The sequence below is a fragment of the Spodoptera frugiperda genome, chromosome 30 (genome assembly GCF_023101765.2).
Source record: "Spodoptera frugiperda isolate SF20-4 chromosome 30, AGI-APGP_CSIRO_Sfru_2.0, whole genome shotgun sequence".
NCBI classification, from domain to species: domain Eukaryota; kingdom Metazoa; phylum Arthropoda; class Insecta; order Lepidoptera; family Noctuidae; genus Spodoptera; species Spodoptera frugiperda.
Genome location: NC_064241.1, coordinates 1,422,254 through 1,437,925, shown reverse-complemented (window position 1 = coordinate 1,437,925; position 15,672 = coordinate 1,422,254). Strand labels below are relative to the sequence as shown.

General features: G+C 33.4%; 3 protein-coding genes and 1 long non-coding RNA gene across 6 annotated transcripts in view; 2 read left to right on the top strand and 2 right to left on the bottom strand.

Annotated features, from left to right (window-relative positions):
- Window positions 1–15,672, bottom strand: part of LOC126912830 (uncharacterized) — a 481,090-nt gene that overhangs the window by 269,779 nt on the left and 195,639 nt on the right. The gene's annotated exons all lie outside the window — the stretch shown is intronic.
- The window catches only part of LOC118269946 (uncharacterized), a 102,076-nt gene that overhangs the window by 66,927 nt on the left and 19,477 nt on the right, over window positions 1–15,672 (top strand). For both annotated transcript variants that reach the window (XM_035585343.2, XM_035585344.2), the window contains 2 exons: window positions 7,077–7,285; window positions 7,717–7,852. In XM_035585343.2, coding sequence (XP_035441236.2) covers window positions 7,077–7,285; window positions 7,717–7,852 — 345 coding nt within the window. The remainder of the gene's footprint in view (window positions 1–7,076; window positions 7,286–7,716; window positions 7,853–15,672) is intronic.
- Window positions 9,389–10,488, top strand: LOC118264561 (uncharacterized). Its single transcript, XM_035577111.2, has 5 exons — window positions 9,389–9,487; window positions 9,593–9,702; window positions 9,797–10,043; window positions 10,124–10,216; window positions 10,290–10,488. The coding sequence occupies exons 1-5, from the start codon at window positions 9,428–9,430 to the stop codon at window positions 10,428–10,430; spliced, it is 651 nt and encodes a 216-aa protein (XP_035433004.2). The 5' UTR covers window positions 9,389–9,427; the 3' UTR covers window positions 10,431–10,488.
- On the bottom strand, window positions 11,809–13,219 carry LOC126912825 (putative nuclease HARBI1). The gene has a single exon (XM_050706983.1). The coding sequence runs from the start codon at window positions 12,903–12,905 to the stop codon at window positions 11,835–11,837; it is 1,071 nt and encodes a 356-aa protein (XP_050562940.1). The 5' UTR covers window positions 12,906–13,219; the 3' UTR covers window positions 11,809–11,834.

Below are 15,672 nucleotides of genomic sequence, written 5' to 3'. Positions count from 1 at the left end.
ATAAAATGTAGTGAATGATATCTAAAGATTGTAAAATCACAACAACAATAAAATTGCCTGGTAAGCTAAAATAACTATATTCATATACAGGTCTTCATAATGCTACATCAAATTAGTAATCATTTATTTCAAGCAAATACAAACCCTTTTTGTGAACCCAAAAATAAACGTTCCAATCCAATTTATGAAACGAATATAGACTCATTACACTCATGATTTACTTCTCAAGTTAAAAATAAAAGCAAAAGGAGTATTTATTGAGAAATAGTACCAGAAAGTGAATAACAAAAATGAGGTATTCGCTTGAAATACATTCTGAATAAGTAACATCTGTATTTATCTTGCTAAGTAAATGTTAATTAGTCATAAGCGATAGCGGAAAATTGTTTGTTGATCTAAACGCAACGCAAGCGTTGTTTCACGTTAGTTTTCTGTGAGGCCGTGGTATCACTACGGTCGAGCCGGTCCATTCGTGTCGAAGCATGGCTCTCACACACTTAAAATCTTCTCCAGGCCCCGGTACAAACACCATGTTAAATGTTTAAATTGATATTATTAAATAGCTACATCAATTAGATAATCACAAAATAAACTAACCACACAGAATTGAAAATTTATTTAATAAATCTAGTGGAAATGTAAAATGATGTCTATTTTAAAGCTGTCAGTTTAAAGGAGATGGCTAAATGACTGACCCAGGCATAATAACAAGAATACGAATTTCACGCTAACCCGTATCATTTAAATATTCACTTATGAATTATTTTGTGTTTAACTAATTCTTATAACTTGGTGAACAAAAATTAACAAAAAATAAGTTTCATATTTGATTTTTTTCTGTTGTGGTTTGACATGACAACACGGAAGTAGGTACTGCAAGCTATTATTAGGACATTAGTTTCCCCGAAAATCAAATCGAAATTATTAAACGAACATACATTTTTAATAACGGTAATATAATGACTTTTTTCTGAAACCAAATAATTGTAAATGTTTTGATCGACACAAAATATTTATTTTGTATGAGATTGCACAATCTTACTATCGTAAGTGACCCGGTTGTGGCCACTTTAAGAATTTTGTCGACTTTGAGGCTTTCTTAACTTATAGTTTTAGTTATCACGAACATATTTCTTGTAAAAAGTCATTTAACATGTATTAACCTTGCCTAAGAAAACCCTTTTTTAAAAAACGTCCAATAGAAAAATAACTGTATAAGAAAGAAAAGAAAAAGGGAGTTTGTGCCATTTTTGGCCAGATTCGTGCCATTTGTGGCCACGGTCGTGTGCCAGTTCTGGCCATAAAAAAATACAATAAAAGTAATCGAAATTTATTTATTACATTAGACATTTTACAAACAATAGTTTTTATTTAGTTTGGAAAATATGAAATATTATTACTTCACTTGAATTTAACTTAGAAATAAGGAGATCAACATTTATATGACGTTGGTAAAAGCTGCAAAGTAAACTGACCTCCCCTTTGTGTGAAGGCAATTTATTGCATCTCTGAAAATGAAAAATATGTATTTGTTGATATGTAAAGCCAAGGAGAAAAAGCCACGATAAAATAAAGGGGAAGAAGTCGGGTGTCTATGTACATTAGTTTTGGCCAGCCATGTGGCCAAAGATGGAGAAATTCATAATTTTGTCTCCATTAGTGGCCACCTTCTAATAACCGCACTTCAGAAACATATGGCGACAAAATAACTTTAGTTTCACTTAGACAATCTATTCTTCATGTAGTATTAACATAAACATCCAAACAATAAGCAAAGATTTAAAAAATAAAAACCAAATCCTCACCCGCTCGCCTTAGCCTTTTTGTTAAGATCTTAACAATTTCACCCTCAACTAAAAAGAATGACTTGTTGCATCGAAGTGAAGTTTGACACATCAAAGCTGCCAACGGTATCAGTGTCTCCAATATTCAATATTTTAAATACTGTACACAACAGAGTAATTTATTTGTCCATGCCTTAGTTATAATTATTTGAAGGTCCAAATGGCCACAAAGGGGTCGGTGGCCACAACCGGGTCACTTGCCCTATATATTTTGTGTCTGTCCTTGGTTACTTTGTGTTCATTATCTAGTATAAGCAGAATTGTTTACCTATCTACCTCATATATAAATAACTTTCGGCTCAGGTTCATCAAAACGCCTTGGTAAAAGTTCAGAGCAATGTTATATTTTGAAGTTTTTGTAACGTTGTTTGACGTAGGAGCGCTACTTTATTTTCAGGATTGCGCAGATATGCCAAGTTTCTGGACCTTCTTAACTACAAAATATCAATCTTTAATTATGCGGCTTTATTTATTGCTAGGTACCATATTTATACAATATTTATTTGTACGGGTTACGACGTCCATACTTTGGTTTAGCCATGTCCTTTACAAATAAGCTAATTAATTTACACATTTTAATGAATAAAATATCGTTTAGTCATTCATGATAATACAATATCACGCTGTAAAGCTAATCAGTGCAATATATTAAATCCCTTTAATAAAACAAATAATATTTTGTATCAGAAATAAATATAAATTAATATCGAAAACATCACAAAATAACACGCTATTAATTTCAACGTGAATTATAAACATTTTCTCTTTTTTATTTATAATGCGGACGTATCATAAATATGTTTTAATCTTAAGGCACGTATTTTCAATAAATCGCTCACACAAATCGCTGTCGCCGATCCCCTACTACCGACCGTGTCCTCACAAGAAAACAGAATGCATGGACATCGAGAATTATTACTACTCGGACGGTAGCAGGTGCGTTCGCCCCACCAATAAGACTTAGTAGTCTATATTCGTACGAACTTATGGTTATTGCAAGATATTAGAGCGAGTCCGAAACGCTTAGTTGTGGATTTATGGAGATATTTATTTTTAAATAAAAAATGATGTTGTGACTTGTCCATTTTAGGGTAGTTTCAAGCATTCCATTTGGTCATTCGAAATAAATAAACTTAATAAATTGTGGGCAAATATATGGTGAATGAGGTCTTAAAACGATGTCTAATAAATTATTTTCACTCAAGTAATCTGTCAAATTTATGAGGGAATATGTCATGTGATTTATGGGAAGAGATGATAGCCGGTATAATTTATTGGGAACAACCAATCAATTTCAAGCAAGAGGAACACATACTTTGTCAAATGTTTTTGTGGGCTTGTTTAAAAAGAACCCTCTGGTAAAAGTCAATCCACGCATCATTTATTCTCGGAAACGAAAAACAATGCATTGAAAAAACATGTGCCTTCTAATTTTATTTTTGTTACTCAACAGTTTTCGTAACGGAACGCAAAAATAACAAAACACATCACTTGCCTATCCGATGGCAATCGTACCCTCTCTATAAACGCTAAAAATACATGCGAGATAAATATCAAAGACAAAATTAAATTAATGCTACAAACCTTGTCGGGCAACGACAAAAAAAGAATCCGCGTTCTGTATTCATTGTTTCTGGTAATCCTCTGGGGGCGAGCCCGCGTTATGATATCTGTACTGAAAAAAAACGAAAAAAAAACTCATTGTGATGCATTGGACTCGAAGCTAAATTCGCTTTCGAAAAGATAAGGGGGCTAGGTTAATAGAATTATCTAGAAGCTTCCCTGTAGCCAGCTTGTGTGTGATTTTATCCTTCCTTATTTTTTTAGTAACTGGAATATTCTGTCCTTTTACTGTTTATAAATGCAAGATTTTCTTTTGAATCTTTTATTCAGTTTACTTGGTCTTGTATTTAGATAGAGTTCACCTTTTACCGTCGGAGATTGCTTCGTCCACTCACTTAGTGTAACTTGTATGCATAGTAATTCTCTTCGATTGCTGTCTAATTAAATTACGGAGGAGCTCTACGCTGTTACGCCCACACGTATTGGTGGAAGTGATCTCGATAGGGCATCGTATGCTTCGCTCGGCCTGTCAGCTACATCAATTAGAAACTCGAGGCATTTAGTTGATTGTGGAGTAGTAAATTGAATCTATGACACACAATATTGACACTTGGAACGTTTACAGTCTTAGTAAACACGTTCAATGTTGTTTGATGGACTAATTTGTTTGGTAATTTATGCCTTTCAAGTCCCATTCGAATAAACAGCTATTTACTTGGCAATGAAATAAGTTTTAAATAAACGATTTAAACAACTACCTGGAATAAAAGTTAAAATGTTAGCAATATCGAAACGGTATCTCTAACTTGTTTTCAGAACAAATCAACTACTGCAGGTGAATTATATTCTTTGAAAAATATCGTCTTCAATATTCAGTTTTCATCCTTTTATCTTAAGAAATATTGTTGAATTTTCTCAGCACGCTTCATGCAACAAAACATTGCGCTGCTGAATCAAAATGCTTGGCTAGTTCGAATATTTTGAAGGAATATCTATTCAAAGTTAGACAGAAGAAAGCAACAATACTGTAGCTAGAAATATTTACTTCAACAGCAAAAGTTATCTTGAAAATCGTTGACACTGACATCTATCGGCGATCAGAGCGATGTAGCGTTAAATAAATTTTGAAAATAAATTCTTTATTGTCAAAGAAATGTTTCTGTGAACTTTTTATTTGCTGCTAGTATTTTGTTAAAAGTTATAATAGTCTCAAGTGTATAATAGATCTTATTGCTCACTCACAAAATGCTATTTACAGAATGAAAAAGCGTTTTATTATTGTGATTACCTACAGCAGATAGGCAATATTATTTCATTTGCGACAAACTATGGATGTAATTCCCACTACGGAAACTCCTGTAAGCCAGAGTTTACAAAGGCGACACACCAGAACAGCAATGAGAGAGCTAAGCCCGTTGTGTCCCCGAGATAGACATAAACAAACTGTTTTGAATCCCGCAACGAATGTAATCAGAAAATATGAAAGAGTACGAGAGGAATATGCCACAGTATGTATGTCACTCTTTAGTGACAGTGAAAAGTACAGATTTTTGGTAAATTCTACATTTTCTGGTGTTGTGGGCGTCTATGGCCAACGCCTAGCTTTATATCAGGTAATACTTCTGTACCCTTATCACGACTTTGCTTTACGTTTAAAGTAATAGAAACGAGAACGCGATCGATACTTTGATTGGTTAGTTTATTCAAGCCGGTCAATCAGAGCGCCAAACGCGCTTAAACGTAAAACTAACTCGTACTAAGGGTACTGATTATTTACTACACTTTACTGTAAAAAAGAGTTTAAACTTTAAACTGTTTAGAAATCAATCAGAATTCGGAAGTCTGGTGTTATCAGTGGTTAATCTTAATTATCATAAACTAAATTAAATATTCACGCTTGTTTAATAACTTTTCTCTTAATTCTCACGACTTAAAAATATTAACCACTATAACCCTAACGAAATACAAACACGCGAAATATTTTATATTAAAAAAAAAACCAGCAGTAAAACACAATGAGCAGGGAAACTCTCTAGAAACGCTTTTGAAATGGCTACTGCACACGACATAGAGTAAAACCGAGTTCATCCTACATCAGTGGGACCAATTATTCTCGGCTGGGGATTAATGCACCACAATACGAAGCGTAATGCATCACGAGCTACGGAAGTGGGAATTACTGAAGCGAGGATCGTTCTCAAATTGTTAAATTTTCATTTGAGAACGTAGGTATGGGGATTTATAGTTACGAAAATAAGTTTTATTTTATTTTTATTTGATTGTAATTGCAATTATGTTATAAAACATACTTAGACGTATTTTTTCATATTATAGATAGGTTATAAGTGAATATATATTTTACAAATAATACTACTGAATGAATGTCCAATTTTTACTATAATTTATAGCTGTTCGCTGCTAAGTAAAATTCTAGACGTTATTCTAATTATGAAAAATCGAAAATTGCAAATTCCAATAATACCTTGCCTGACTGACGAAAATAAATTGTTAACTTACTTTTTCAATCTTTATGTTGAAATTGCTTTTTCAATATTTATTTTCCACTAAAGTATATTTAAGTTAAACGTCTTAAAATTAAAGGTAACTTGACGCTGACGTTGATAAATTGCTTTGTATTTCTCTAGAGAGTTAAAGAGTTCAATAAGACTTGAGTATTCGTATGGTACAAAACGCCACGTTTTTCTGACGCATTTCATTTCATACGAGCAGAAAATAGATATGATTTTGTATTTCAGTTCGAAATAAAATGAAAACAATTTAAAAACATCTATCCTAAGAAACAATTGTAATGATCTTTAATCATACTAAGCATCAATTTAATTAATAATGAAAAAATATTTCAGCTCATATTTTCCGAAGAAATATTTTATTGCAATAAAAGACTTTTTTCTCCAATAAAGATTTTACGACTTAGTAGTAAACCGAGAATGAGTATAAGGATAGTCGGCTAATGATAGCATTGGATCTAAGTGGTTTTGTTTGTCGGCTTTTTGGCTGTGAAGTTATTTATTAGGTTGACTGAAATCGTTTCGCAGATAAATTGTGGACTTGTTTGGCTTGCCGACTTATTGGCCCGGGTTCAGATGTAACGCATGTTCTGGGCTTAGATTTAGAGTCTGCCTTTCTTGAGGTTATAAAGTATGTAGGTTTGTAATGATGACGATTCTTGAAGCTTATGTTTTTTTGGTGTGATTTTTATTTCAAGAAAGTTTCCCATACCATTTTTCATTTATATATATATAATTATATATAGGTTAATTTATATTAATCAGGTTAATAATATCATATCTCGTTTTACGTAATTGAATTAGCAATGATATGACGTTATCTTTAGCCCTCATCCGTTTATCATTATTCACATTATTCAGATATAGGTATTTTATTTCAATAGCTCTGGGTTCAAATATTAATACAGAGTTGAGAAATGATGTAGTTCTGAGGTATGTGCTTGATAATATTCTATCCCAATATCACAATAAACACATGTACCAATCTGTTCACCTAAATCACATAGAGTGATTCAAAATAATATTTTTACGTGGAGGACTAAGGGCCTTTGTTTAGCAGTGGACGTCTCTCGGCTGATGATGATGATGATAATGGATTCAAATTACCCCAAAATCTATAACAAGTCACATTCTTCCACAGGAGCTGGCGGCCTTCGTACCACGGAACTACGCATCACGCCGCGGGTCGTACAGCGAGGCAAGAACGTCACAATGTCTTGCCAATTCCCTCCTCACGAGTATGGAGTCTACTCCGTTAAGTGGTACAAGGGAACCCAGGAGTTCTACCGGTACTCTCCACTAGACACACCCCAGATAAGGCTGCTACCAGTCAATGGGATTAAAGTTGATGTGAGTATTTTTAATTTGGATTGTAATGCCATAGTTATAAGGTGTTTTATGAAATGATGGATTGGTAAAGATAACAATCTTTGTAAATAAAATGACTTGCCGTTTCTTTTCAAATCCTTGACCAGATTAATTACTATTATTGGGAGGGCTGATGTCCAAAGTTTCATTAGATTTTCTATAAAATCGAATACTATGTTACGATCGATTACGACAAAAATATGTTCGAATTACACTACTCTAAAATGCTTGTATGTTGATATTACCAAAATAAGTTTCGAATAAGTAACCAGACCAGTTTTACTTTCCAAAAATAAATCTTGTAGTCTTAGATCCCTTATTTATACGAATACAAACAAAAATCAACCTTACAGCTCTCAATCCCTCAGTTAATCTTTCATACAATTTACTAACCATGGATTCTTCTTCCACAGAGGTTAAGGTCGAATGAGACACACGTATTTTTAATTCGGGTAGGCGCGAACATCAGCGGCAACTACACGTGCGAGGCGATACACAACTCACACGCCTACCCTCAGTACATGGCCTCAGCAAGGCTAGATGTTGTTGGTGAGTACAGTGGCTAAATACCCTTTATTTTTATTTAATACTTAACTACTTAATACTCGTTATTGTCTAATGAGTAACGGGTAACATAATAATGTAATTCAATTTCGATGCAATTTTAGTAATGTTTTTATTATGCTAGTGACACATAATACTGATAAAATTAACCGAATGTTTAGCAAAAAGCTTACATTATATCGTATGGAGAATGGAGAAAACTAAGTCATAAATTAAATTATTTTCTTGAAGTGAAACGATCACAAGTATTGTCAACTATGAAGTCCTTGTTACGATCTCCTTGGATCGTTATGAGTTCTGCGATTGTGTATTTTTCTACGCTTGAAGTCGAACTAAGGCCGATTTTTGTAGTGTAGGGAACAGAAAGTAAAGTTCCCTAAGAAAAGGGTGATTCATAAGTGCGATGTAAGGTGTATGACGTCATCTATTGATTTGTTCGGCGATCGACAGTAGCAATAGACTCCGTGTCCTTTAAACTATATCTCTAAACTTATGTTGATGAATAGCGGTACCGTAAAAACTAAACCTTAGCAAAGATTATCCACGTTTAGCAACGTACCAGCCTAACAGCTTCAGTGGGTGAGTTAAAAATTAAACCAAGTGTAGCCACGCTTAAATACAAAGTAAGCTGAAGTCAAGAACTTGCGCGTTTGCCAAACTTGTTTACTACTCTATTTTGCGTTAGGAACCGCTAACTTGCAGATAAGTTAGGCAATATCTGCCTCAAAGTTAGCACGATAAGGACTATTAGTTTAGACATAAATTCTCTGTCAAAAATCGCATAAATAATTTTGTAGTTTACGTTCTGTCTGGGATTTGAATTTTATTCTAGTTTAATGTCTTCAATTTATTACTAAAATAGAATATTTCGTCTCTTTAGTTACTAAGCACAATTCTCAAGATTAATCTCCAAGTTTTGATTTTAAAGTGAGTAGAAACTACAACATTTTCTATCCGAATGGTACAATACAGACAAAAGTTCAGTTTCCAAAGAATTTTAGTTCGTATAAGGATGATACACTAGAACATATCATAGAGCGGCTCGTTGTTATGTTACAAGTAAATGTTGTATTCTAAACTCACCTTTATACTATCATTCCTATTAATAACGCAATAGAGTCTAAAATAACACACAGTATTTTAATCTCCAATCCTACCAAGGTTACATTAAAAAGTAAACAAAATCAAACCCTATTAACATCAATAATAAACACAAACGGCCTTACTTATAAAAATCCACTAATCAACAGCTAAGCAACTAATTAACTAATAACTCATTAACTCCTTAATTATCAATTAACTATTTCTTACTTATAAACACTGTTTACACGTCACTTAACTAAGCAATGGTTAAATAACGTTTTTATTTTATACGCTGCCAATACCAAACGTAAAGCTACATTGTGATGGTAAAATTCCTGTTATCCAAAGAGAAATTAAAAAATCATAACGTCAAAATTCTAAATTGTGTCAAATATTGTCAAAAGAGTGGTAATTTCAAATTTTTTGGTTTTGTATAAATATACAGCGGTGTGGTGTTTTTGTTGTGTTAGTGATATAATGGAATTGAAATCCGCTAAGAAAAGGGCCCGATCTTCAAACTGGGATGAAGAAGAAAAGGTTATTGTCATATTAAATTTATTGTTACTTGTATTGTATCTATCTTGTTGCACTAAAATACCTGTTCAAATTGTACTAACTCTGAACTTTGTTATTTTCTTGCAGAGAATCTTAAGACAACTTATAATGGAGAAAATTGATATTATAGAAAAAAAAGACACTACTACAAATACCAATGCAAAGAAAAAAGCTGCTTGGCAAGAAATATTGTCTAGGTAGCATTGTTTTATTTTAATTCTTTCATTTCTTTCATTATCTCTACTACCAAAGTGGAAAGCACTCATGTTTATAAATGTTAACCTTTTTCAGTTTTAATAGCCTTAATAAAAAGCCCAGGGATATGACACAAATTGTCACCCAGTGGCGTAATACAAAAGGCCTAGTTAAAACTGGAGAGTCGGAGTATCGGCGCGCCAGGCAGATGACTGGCGGAGGACCTCCACCACCAAGTCCGCCACAAGAAGATCTCGAACTAATTCAGTCATTGCCTAATGAGTTTGTGATTGACAGTAATGTTTTTGATAGTGATAGCATATTTATTGAAACAATAAATCAGGTATGCATTTATAGTTTGATTTCATATTGTCGCATAGTATGTTTTATTTATTTATACATTATTATAATTGTCTATTGCAGTCACAGTCAACAGCAACTGAAAAGATGGTGTCAGAATCTGGGTTAGCCACCACAGAAATAGCAATTATTGTAGATTCTGAGAAATCAACTCAGGTACTGTAATCCAACTATCAACTGAATGAAATCATTATAATAAAATATTCATTAATATGCTTTCCTTTTTCAGTTATCTAATACTCCTGATGTGGAAGAAAATCCAATTTTATCAACACCACTAGCAGCAACAAAAGTAGAGAAACACACAATAAGAAGGGAATTATATAAGCCTAAACACAAACCTAAACAAAATAACAAGGTAACATCTTAATCACAGTACTTATGGTTATGCCTGATGGTTGCATGATTTTTTTCATAAATGACAAAACTGACTGTACTGAATAAATTATGTATGGCGCTAGTAGTGGAAAATTTCACCAAAGTTGTCGCATTTAATAAGGATTATAAAATGGTATAGCACTTTGCACATTATTTCTTAAATTCGACACAAAAAAAGATTTTTCAACGAAACTCCGTTTCGATGAATTTATTTGAACTTACTAATATTTCTTCTAGTGTACTCAAATCATACGTTACAACCTCGTATGCACTAGACAACACTTTGCACGCGATTTGTTATCATCATGTTGAAAATCAGCGACGATCTCTTGTCAAACAATATTGTTTGTTTACCCGTGATCACAACCGCGTCGATATGCTGTGTACATAAATGTGCCGCGTCCGTTCCTTTTGATTTTAGGTACTACACATTTAATAATGTGTTTGATGCACTATGAACATCATATTGCAATCATTCAATATTATTTAGAGAAACATGAGACACAACATCAGTTCCTCTAGTAAGTCTAGTAATATTGCCGACGAAAGCTGCAAGCGAAATCATCAGTGGACAGGCAATGTTGTTTGACAAGAGATCCTCGCTCATTTTCAACGTGATGATAACAAATCGCGTGCAAAGTGTTGTCTAGTGCATACGAGGTTGTAACGTATGATTTGAGTACACTAGAAGAAATATTAGTAAGTTCAAATAAATTCATCGAAACGGAGTTTTGTTGAAAAATCTTTTTTTGTGTCGAATTTAAGAAATAATTTGCATAGTGCTATACCATTTTATAATCCTTATTAAATGCGCCAACTTTGGTGAAATTTGCCATTACTAGCGCCATACATAATTTATTCAGTCACTTAAAGTAAGGTGAAAATTTTATTCAGAGTCTTTGGTTCCTCTAAAACTAACAATGTTTTCCAATCTAAAGCAGTTGGCTAAGAATTTATGATTCCATATTACTGGAGCACTATTCAGGTTAATGTAAGGAAGACTGCAGCCGAAAAAAATTAAGATTTGTAGCAACAAGAGTCAAAAGACTGGCACAGGATGTACTTTTTCGTGGATAACACATAAGTCACTGTAATTTAAAAACTGTAGGACTTAGAATTTTTTTTATATTTTTCTGATAACAGTTGGAACCTTGCTGATCATCTAGTGCCCGTTGGACGTCGATTTCAGGGTACACCCTGTATACATCTTGTTGTTTCTTTTTCAGATTGCTGATAATTATGAAGAACAGTTATTTCTACTCACAAAAAAGTGCAAAGAAAATAAAGAAAAACGGGAGAATGAATTGCATAAGAAAAGAATGGCAATTTTGGATCTAGAACAGCAATATTGGGAAAAAAATTAAAAAGTGTTTAAATAAAACTATGTATTTGTATTTTAAAAGAAATTCTCAATAAAAATGTTTCTGGTTATGTGTGTCAAATTATTAGAGTCCTGTTCAATGGCCTCAGTGTCTTCATCACTGTCTGTGTAAGGGGTTTCATAACTTAAAGTGTCATCAAATTCAATTGCTAAATTGTGCAATACTGCACATGCAACAATTGTCGTTTTAATCGTATTGAAAGATCCTCTCATTATTTCCAAAAGTATCGGAAACCTTGCCTTAAGTACACCAAAACATCTCTCAATTACGTTCCTGGTGCGAATGTGGCTATAGTTGTACCGCCGTTCTGCTTCGTTGCGGGGTCTCAGTACTGGAGTCAGTAAATATGGGGTACAAGGGTATCCACCATCGCCTATAAGTTTTCCTTTAAATTCTCGTTCTTCAAATCTCCTTTTAATGGAACTCTCACGCCATATTCTTGCATCATGAGTACTACCCCTCCAGTGGCAAACTATATCACAGATCTTCAAATCTGCATTACACACCATTTGAGTATTAATAGAATAGTGTCCTTTACGGTTTATATAGTACTGACCAACATCTCCTCCAACTTTTCTTATTTTAATATGGGTGCAATCTATCGCACCGGTAATATGGGGAAACCCACAAATTGTTTCAAATTTCCGAATAGTTTCAATCTCTTCTCTTAAATTTGAAGGCATTTTAATATAAATGGAACTTTTCGAAGCCAATGCAATAGCAACTCTTTTAGCAGTTCTTGATAAAGTCTGTTGGCTCATGCCATGAATTTCCGCACAGTCTTCTTGAATCTCATGGCGGCCCCAGTATCTTATAGCTGCCATTACTTGCAACTCCACAGGTATACTGCCGCCCCGGCTATCCATGGACAAGTCGTTTCTTAAGATATTTATAATTTTTACCATATTTCCTTTGCTGAATCTGTAGCGATGCTTGAAGTCGCTTTCACTCAATTCCTCCATTGGGTTCGATCTTGAATTATATATTTTTGCTCTCCTTCTTGAATCAATATTCCTGAAATTTCTTATTTCTTCTATCTCGTCACGGTATGTGCGTAATTCATTATCGTCGTCAAATATATCCATTTTTTAATATTTATCCACTTCACTTTCCTAAGTAGCGGAACAAAGCCCAGCAAACAGAACACAATTCAATGCGAAGTTTGCATGTGGTGTTATTGTTGAAATATACCACAGCTGTGACTTTTACGAATTTCGGACGCCATTTTGGTAATTAAGGTCTTTAAACAAGGGTTCGACACTGATTAAGTTGACAGCTATTTAAGCAGTCGCTAAGACATTAATTAGCGTTAATCATCGTTTATGAGTTAAAATATTTTTTAATAAGTAGTTTAACTGTGTCTTAACTTTAGTGATCGTTTATAAGTAAGGCCGAAAATCTTTTAAGAGCAAACCAAACTCCCCTTCCATACTCATTAGCCATCAACGACAAAAAAGCCATCAAATAAAAAAAAAAAACATTAGAGAGAAAGATCGAGAAATGGACAAAACCGATCACATTGTATAAGAAATGATTATGACATCTCTTAATAAGAACATTAAGATCATATTCCTTAGCAACGAACAAGGAAAATGACGAATCAAAGACGTTATAATTGACCTATATACAGTGTTTTTGGTGCTTCCTTGGCGTTATTGAGTATATTTGCGTCTCTCTAATTTTTTAATGATGTCAAGGTATCTGGGATATTTTGATGGAATATATTTTTGTATATTTACATGTTTTATGTTAACTGGGGTGTGTGTCGTACATATTTGAAGCTCAAACCTAAATATTACTCATAATTTTAAGGTGTAGTAGGTACTTTTTTTTTGCTTCACGTTAGGCATATTATGTAAAAACTCAGTATAAGAACGAAGACTTTTTTAAATTGCTGAAAATGTCGACTTACGTACATTCTACTCGTATAGTGCAAGTAAAAAATTATGAAGTTGCAAATTCATCATTCATCCGTTGAAATATGCAGACAATCTCAGTTTATTCAAACTATTTGAAAAACAGTCAACCATTTTGTCTATCATAACAGCCATAATACTTCAAAATAAAATAAAAAACAAGCTTCACAATACAAACAAACCACATAAAAAAAAACAATTACATAACATCAGTCCCTAACCAACGAATGACGAGAATCTCCAATCCCAACACTCGTGTAGATATCACAAATTCTTCCTAGCTTTACATCTCAAAAAAAAAAATACAGAACGCGTATTATTAAAACTCTTTTGACCGTAACAGACAATGGGCTACAAAGGTGGAATCATAAAAATGTGATGTGAAACACAAAAGGGGTTGGTAGTAAAATGGAAGGGGTAGCGACACACCTGTGACCCCAGGAAGGGTAAAATGGTGAGAATTTGGGAAATTGAATGACGGTAGGTCATCTTACGATTGTTCCCTTTTTTGTTTTTAGCTCTAGTGAGTAGTTTGGAGATAAGAAGGAAATCATACCCGACTTAGTATTGAGAAGTCCTCAAGGTTATTTTCTTGTCCTCAAGGTTATTTTATTTTTCTATTTCTTTGACTGAATATTATTATTGTTCTCACATAGTTGAAGCATTTGAATCTCTTGTAAAGAACCAAGAATTGCATTGTAAGTCTAACTAAAAATTAGTAACCCGTGAACGAGCATATTGCTTCACTAGAAGACTGACCGATAGACATTTTTAATTTTGTTATATTTGCTTTGACATTCAAAAGTGCCTTCCTGGTCTATTTGAAATAAATAATTTTGTATTTGACTTAGAAATGGACTCTTATACCAAGAAGGTTAGTGCAAATAAGATTAGAATATAAGAGAAATTACCACAATGTAATTTCTCTTATATTTAGATATTTTATATGAAAGGCAATCCGCTATTTTAATTTTTTTCTCAGTAATAGCACAGACATTGGATTTGTGTTCGGTAAATGATACATGTGAATTGTTGAAAAGTGGATTAAATTGAAAATAAATTACTTTGATTATTGGCTCTTTTTTCTGTTATATGTATAATAAAAATATCTGGTAGTAATGATAAATCATGTCCCTTCCAAAGGACTAAAATCTAAAGAAGAGAGTAATAGGCAAATCTACAAGTGACGAACTAAATATGAAGAAAAAGCAATAAGTTCACGCTCATAAGTCAAACAGTCTCAACTAGAACATCCTGCAACGCAGTTATTACTTTCTATAGAACAAAATTCCTTTATTTCTGAGGAACAAGTTCAAAACTTCCGAAAATACTTCAACCGGATTCTTCTTAGTTGGGTCATCTAAGTTCTTCTGCAAGTTTACTAACACAAACACCATTGATTTTCTTCCCGTGAGCTCTTAAAACTTGAGCCGGAAGACAAATAGCTGATATCCTTTGTTTTTCTTTGACGGCTGACCAAACATCATTGGCAGGTTGCTTCAGAAGAATTATGCTCTCGTAAAAGTTGGCTTACGACTGCAGATGATGGATAAGTAGCTATTTGGTTTTGATGTTGGCTTAAATGTTTTACTTTTCTCAAGGGACTTTGGTGCTTCTAAATTTTACTTACGGACGTTATTTGGTTGCACCTCCAAATTTGACCATGGGATCCAATTGGAATTTCTGTTTATTTTGGTTAGTGCTAGTAATTTAACTACACGGCATTGCTAAATGTGCTTCAATACTTAAACGAGGAATTCAAAAAAGTATCTAGTAATTGTGCTTTTCCACTATATGTGCTATGTAGTATGTATTTTACGAAAATGTAATAGCTAAGCTGTGAAACTATGTGACCGTTTCCACTGATACTAAGCTAGCTAAGCTGTAGTTGCATAAGGAAGATGTGCAGCTCGAGTATGCGATGTATCGATAGTAG

Coding starts and splice junctions, on each gene's coding strand:
- LOC126912825 (XM_050706983.1), bottom strand. CDS start 12,905: ATGGATATATTTGACGACGATAATGAATTACGCACATACCGTGACGAG.
- LOC118264561 (XM_035577111.2), top strand. CDS start 9,428: ATGGAATTGAAATCCGCTAAGAAAAGGGCCCGATCTTCAAACTGGGAT. Junction 9,488..9,592: donor ACTGGGATGAAGAAGAAAAG/GTTATTGTCATA, acceptor ATTTTCTTGCAG/AGAATCTTAAGACAACTTAT. Junction 10,044..10,123: donor TTATTGAAACAATAAATCAG/GTATGCATTTAT, acceptor TGTCTATTGCAG/TCACAGTCAACAGCAACTGA.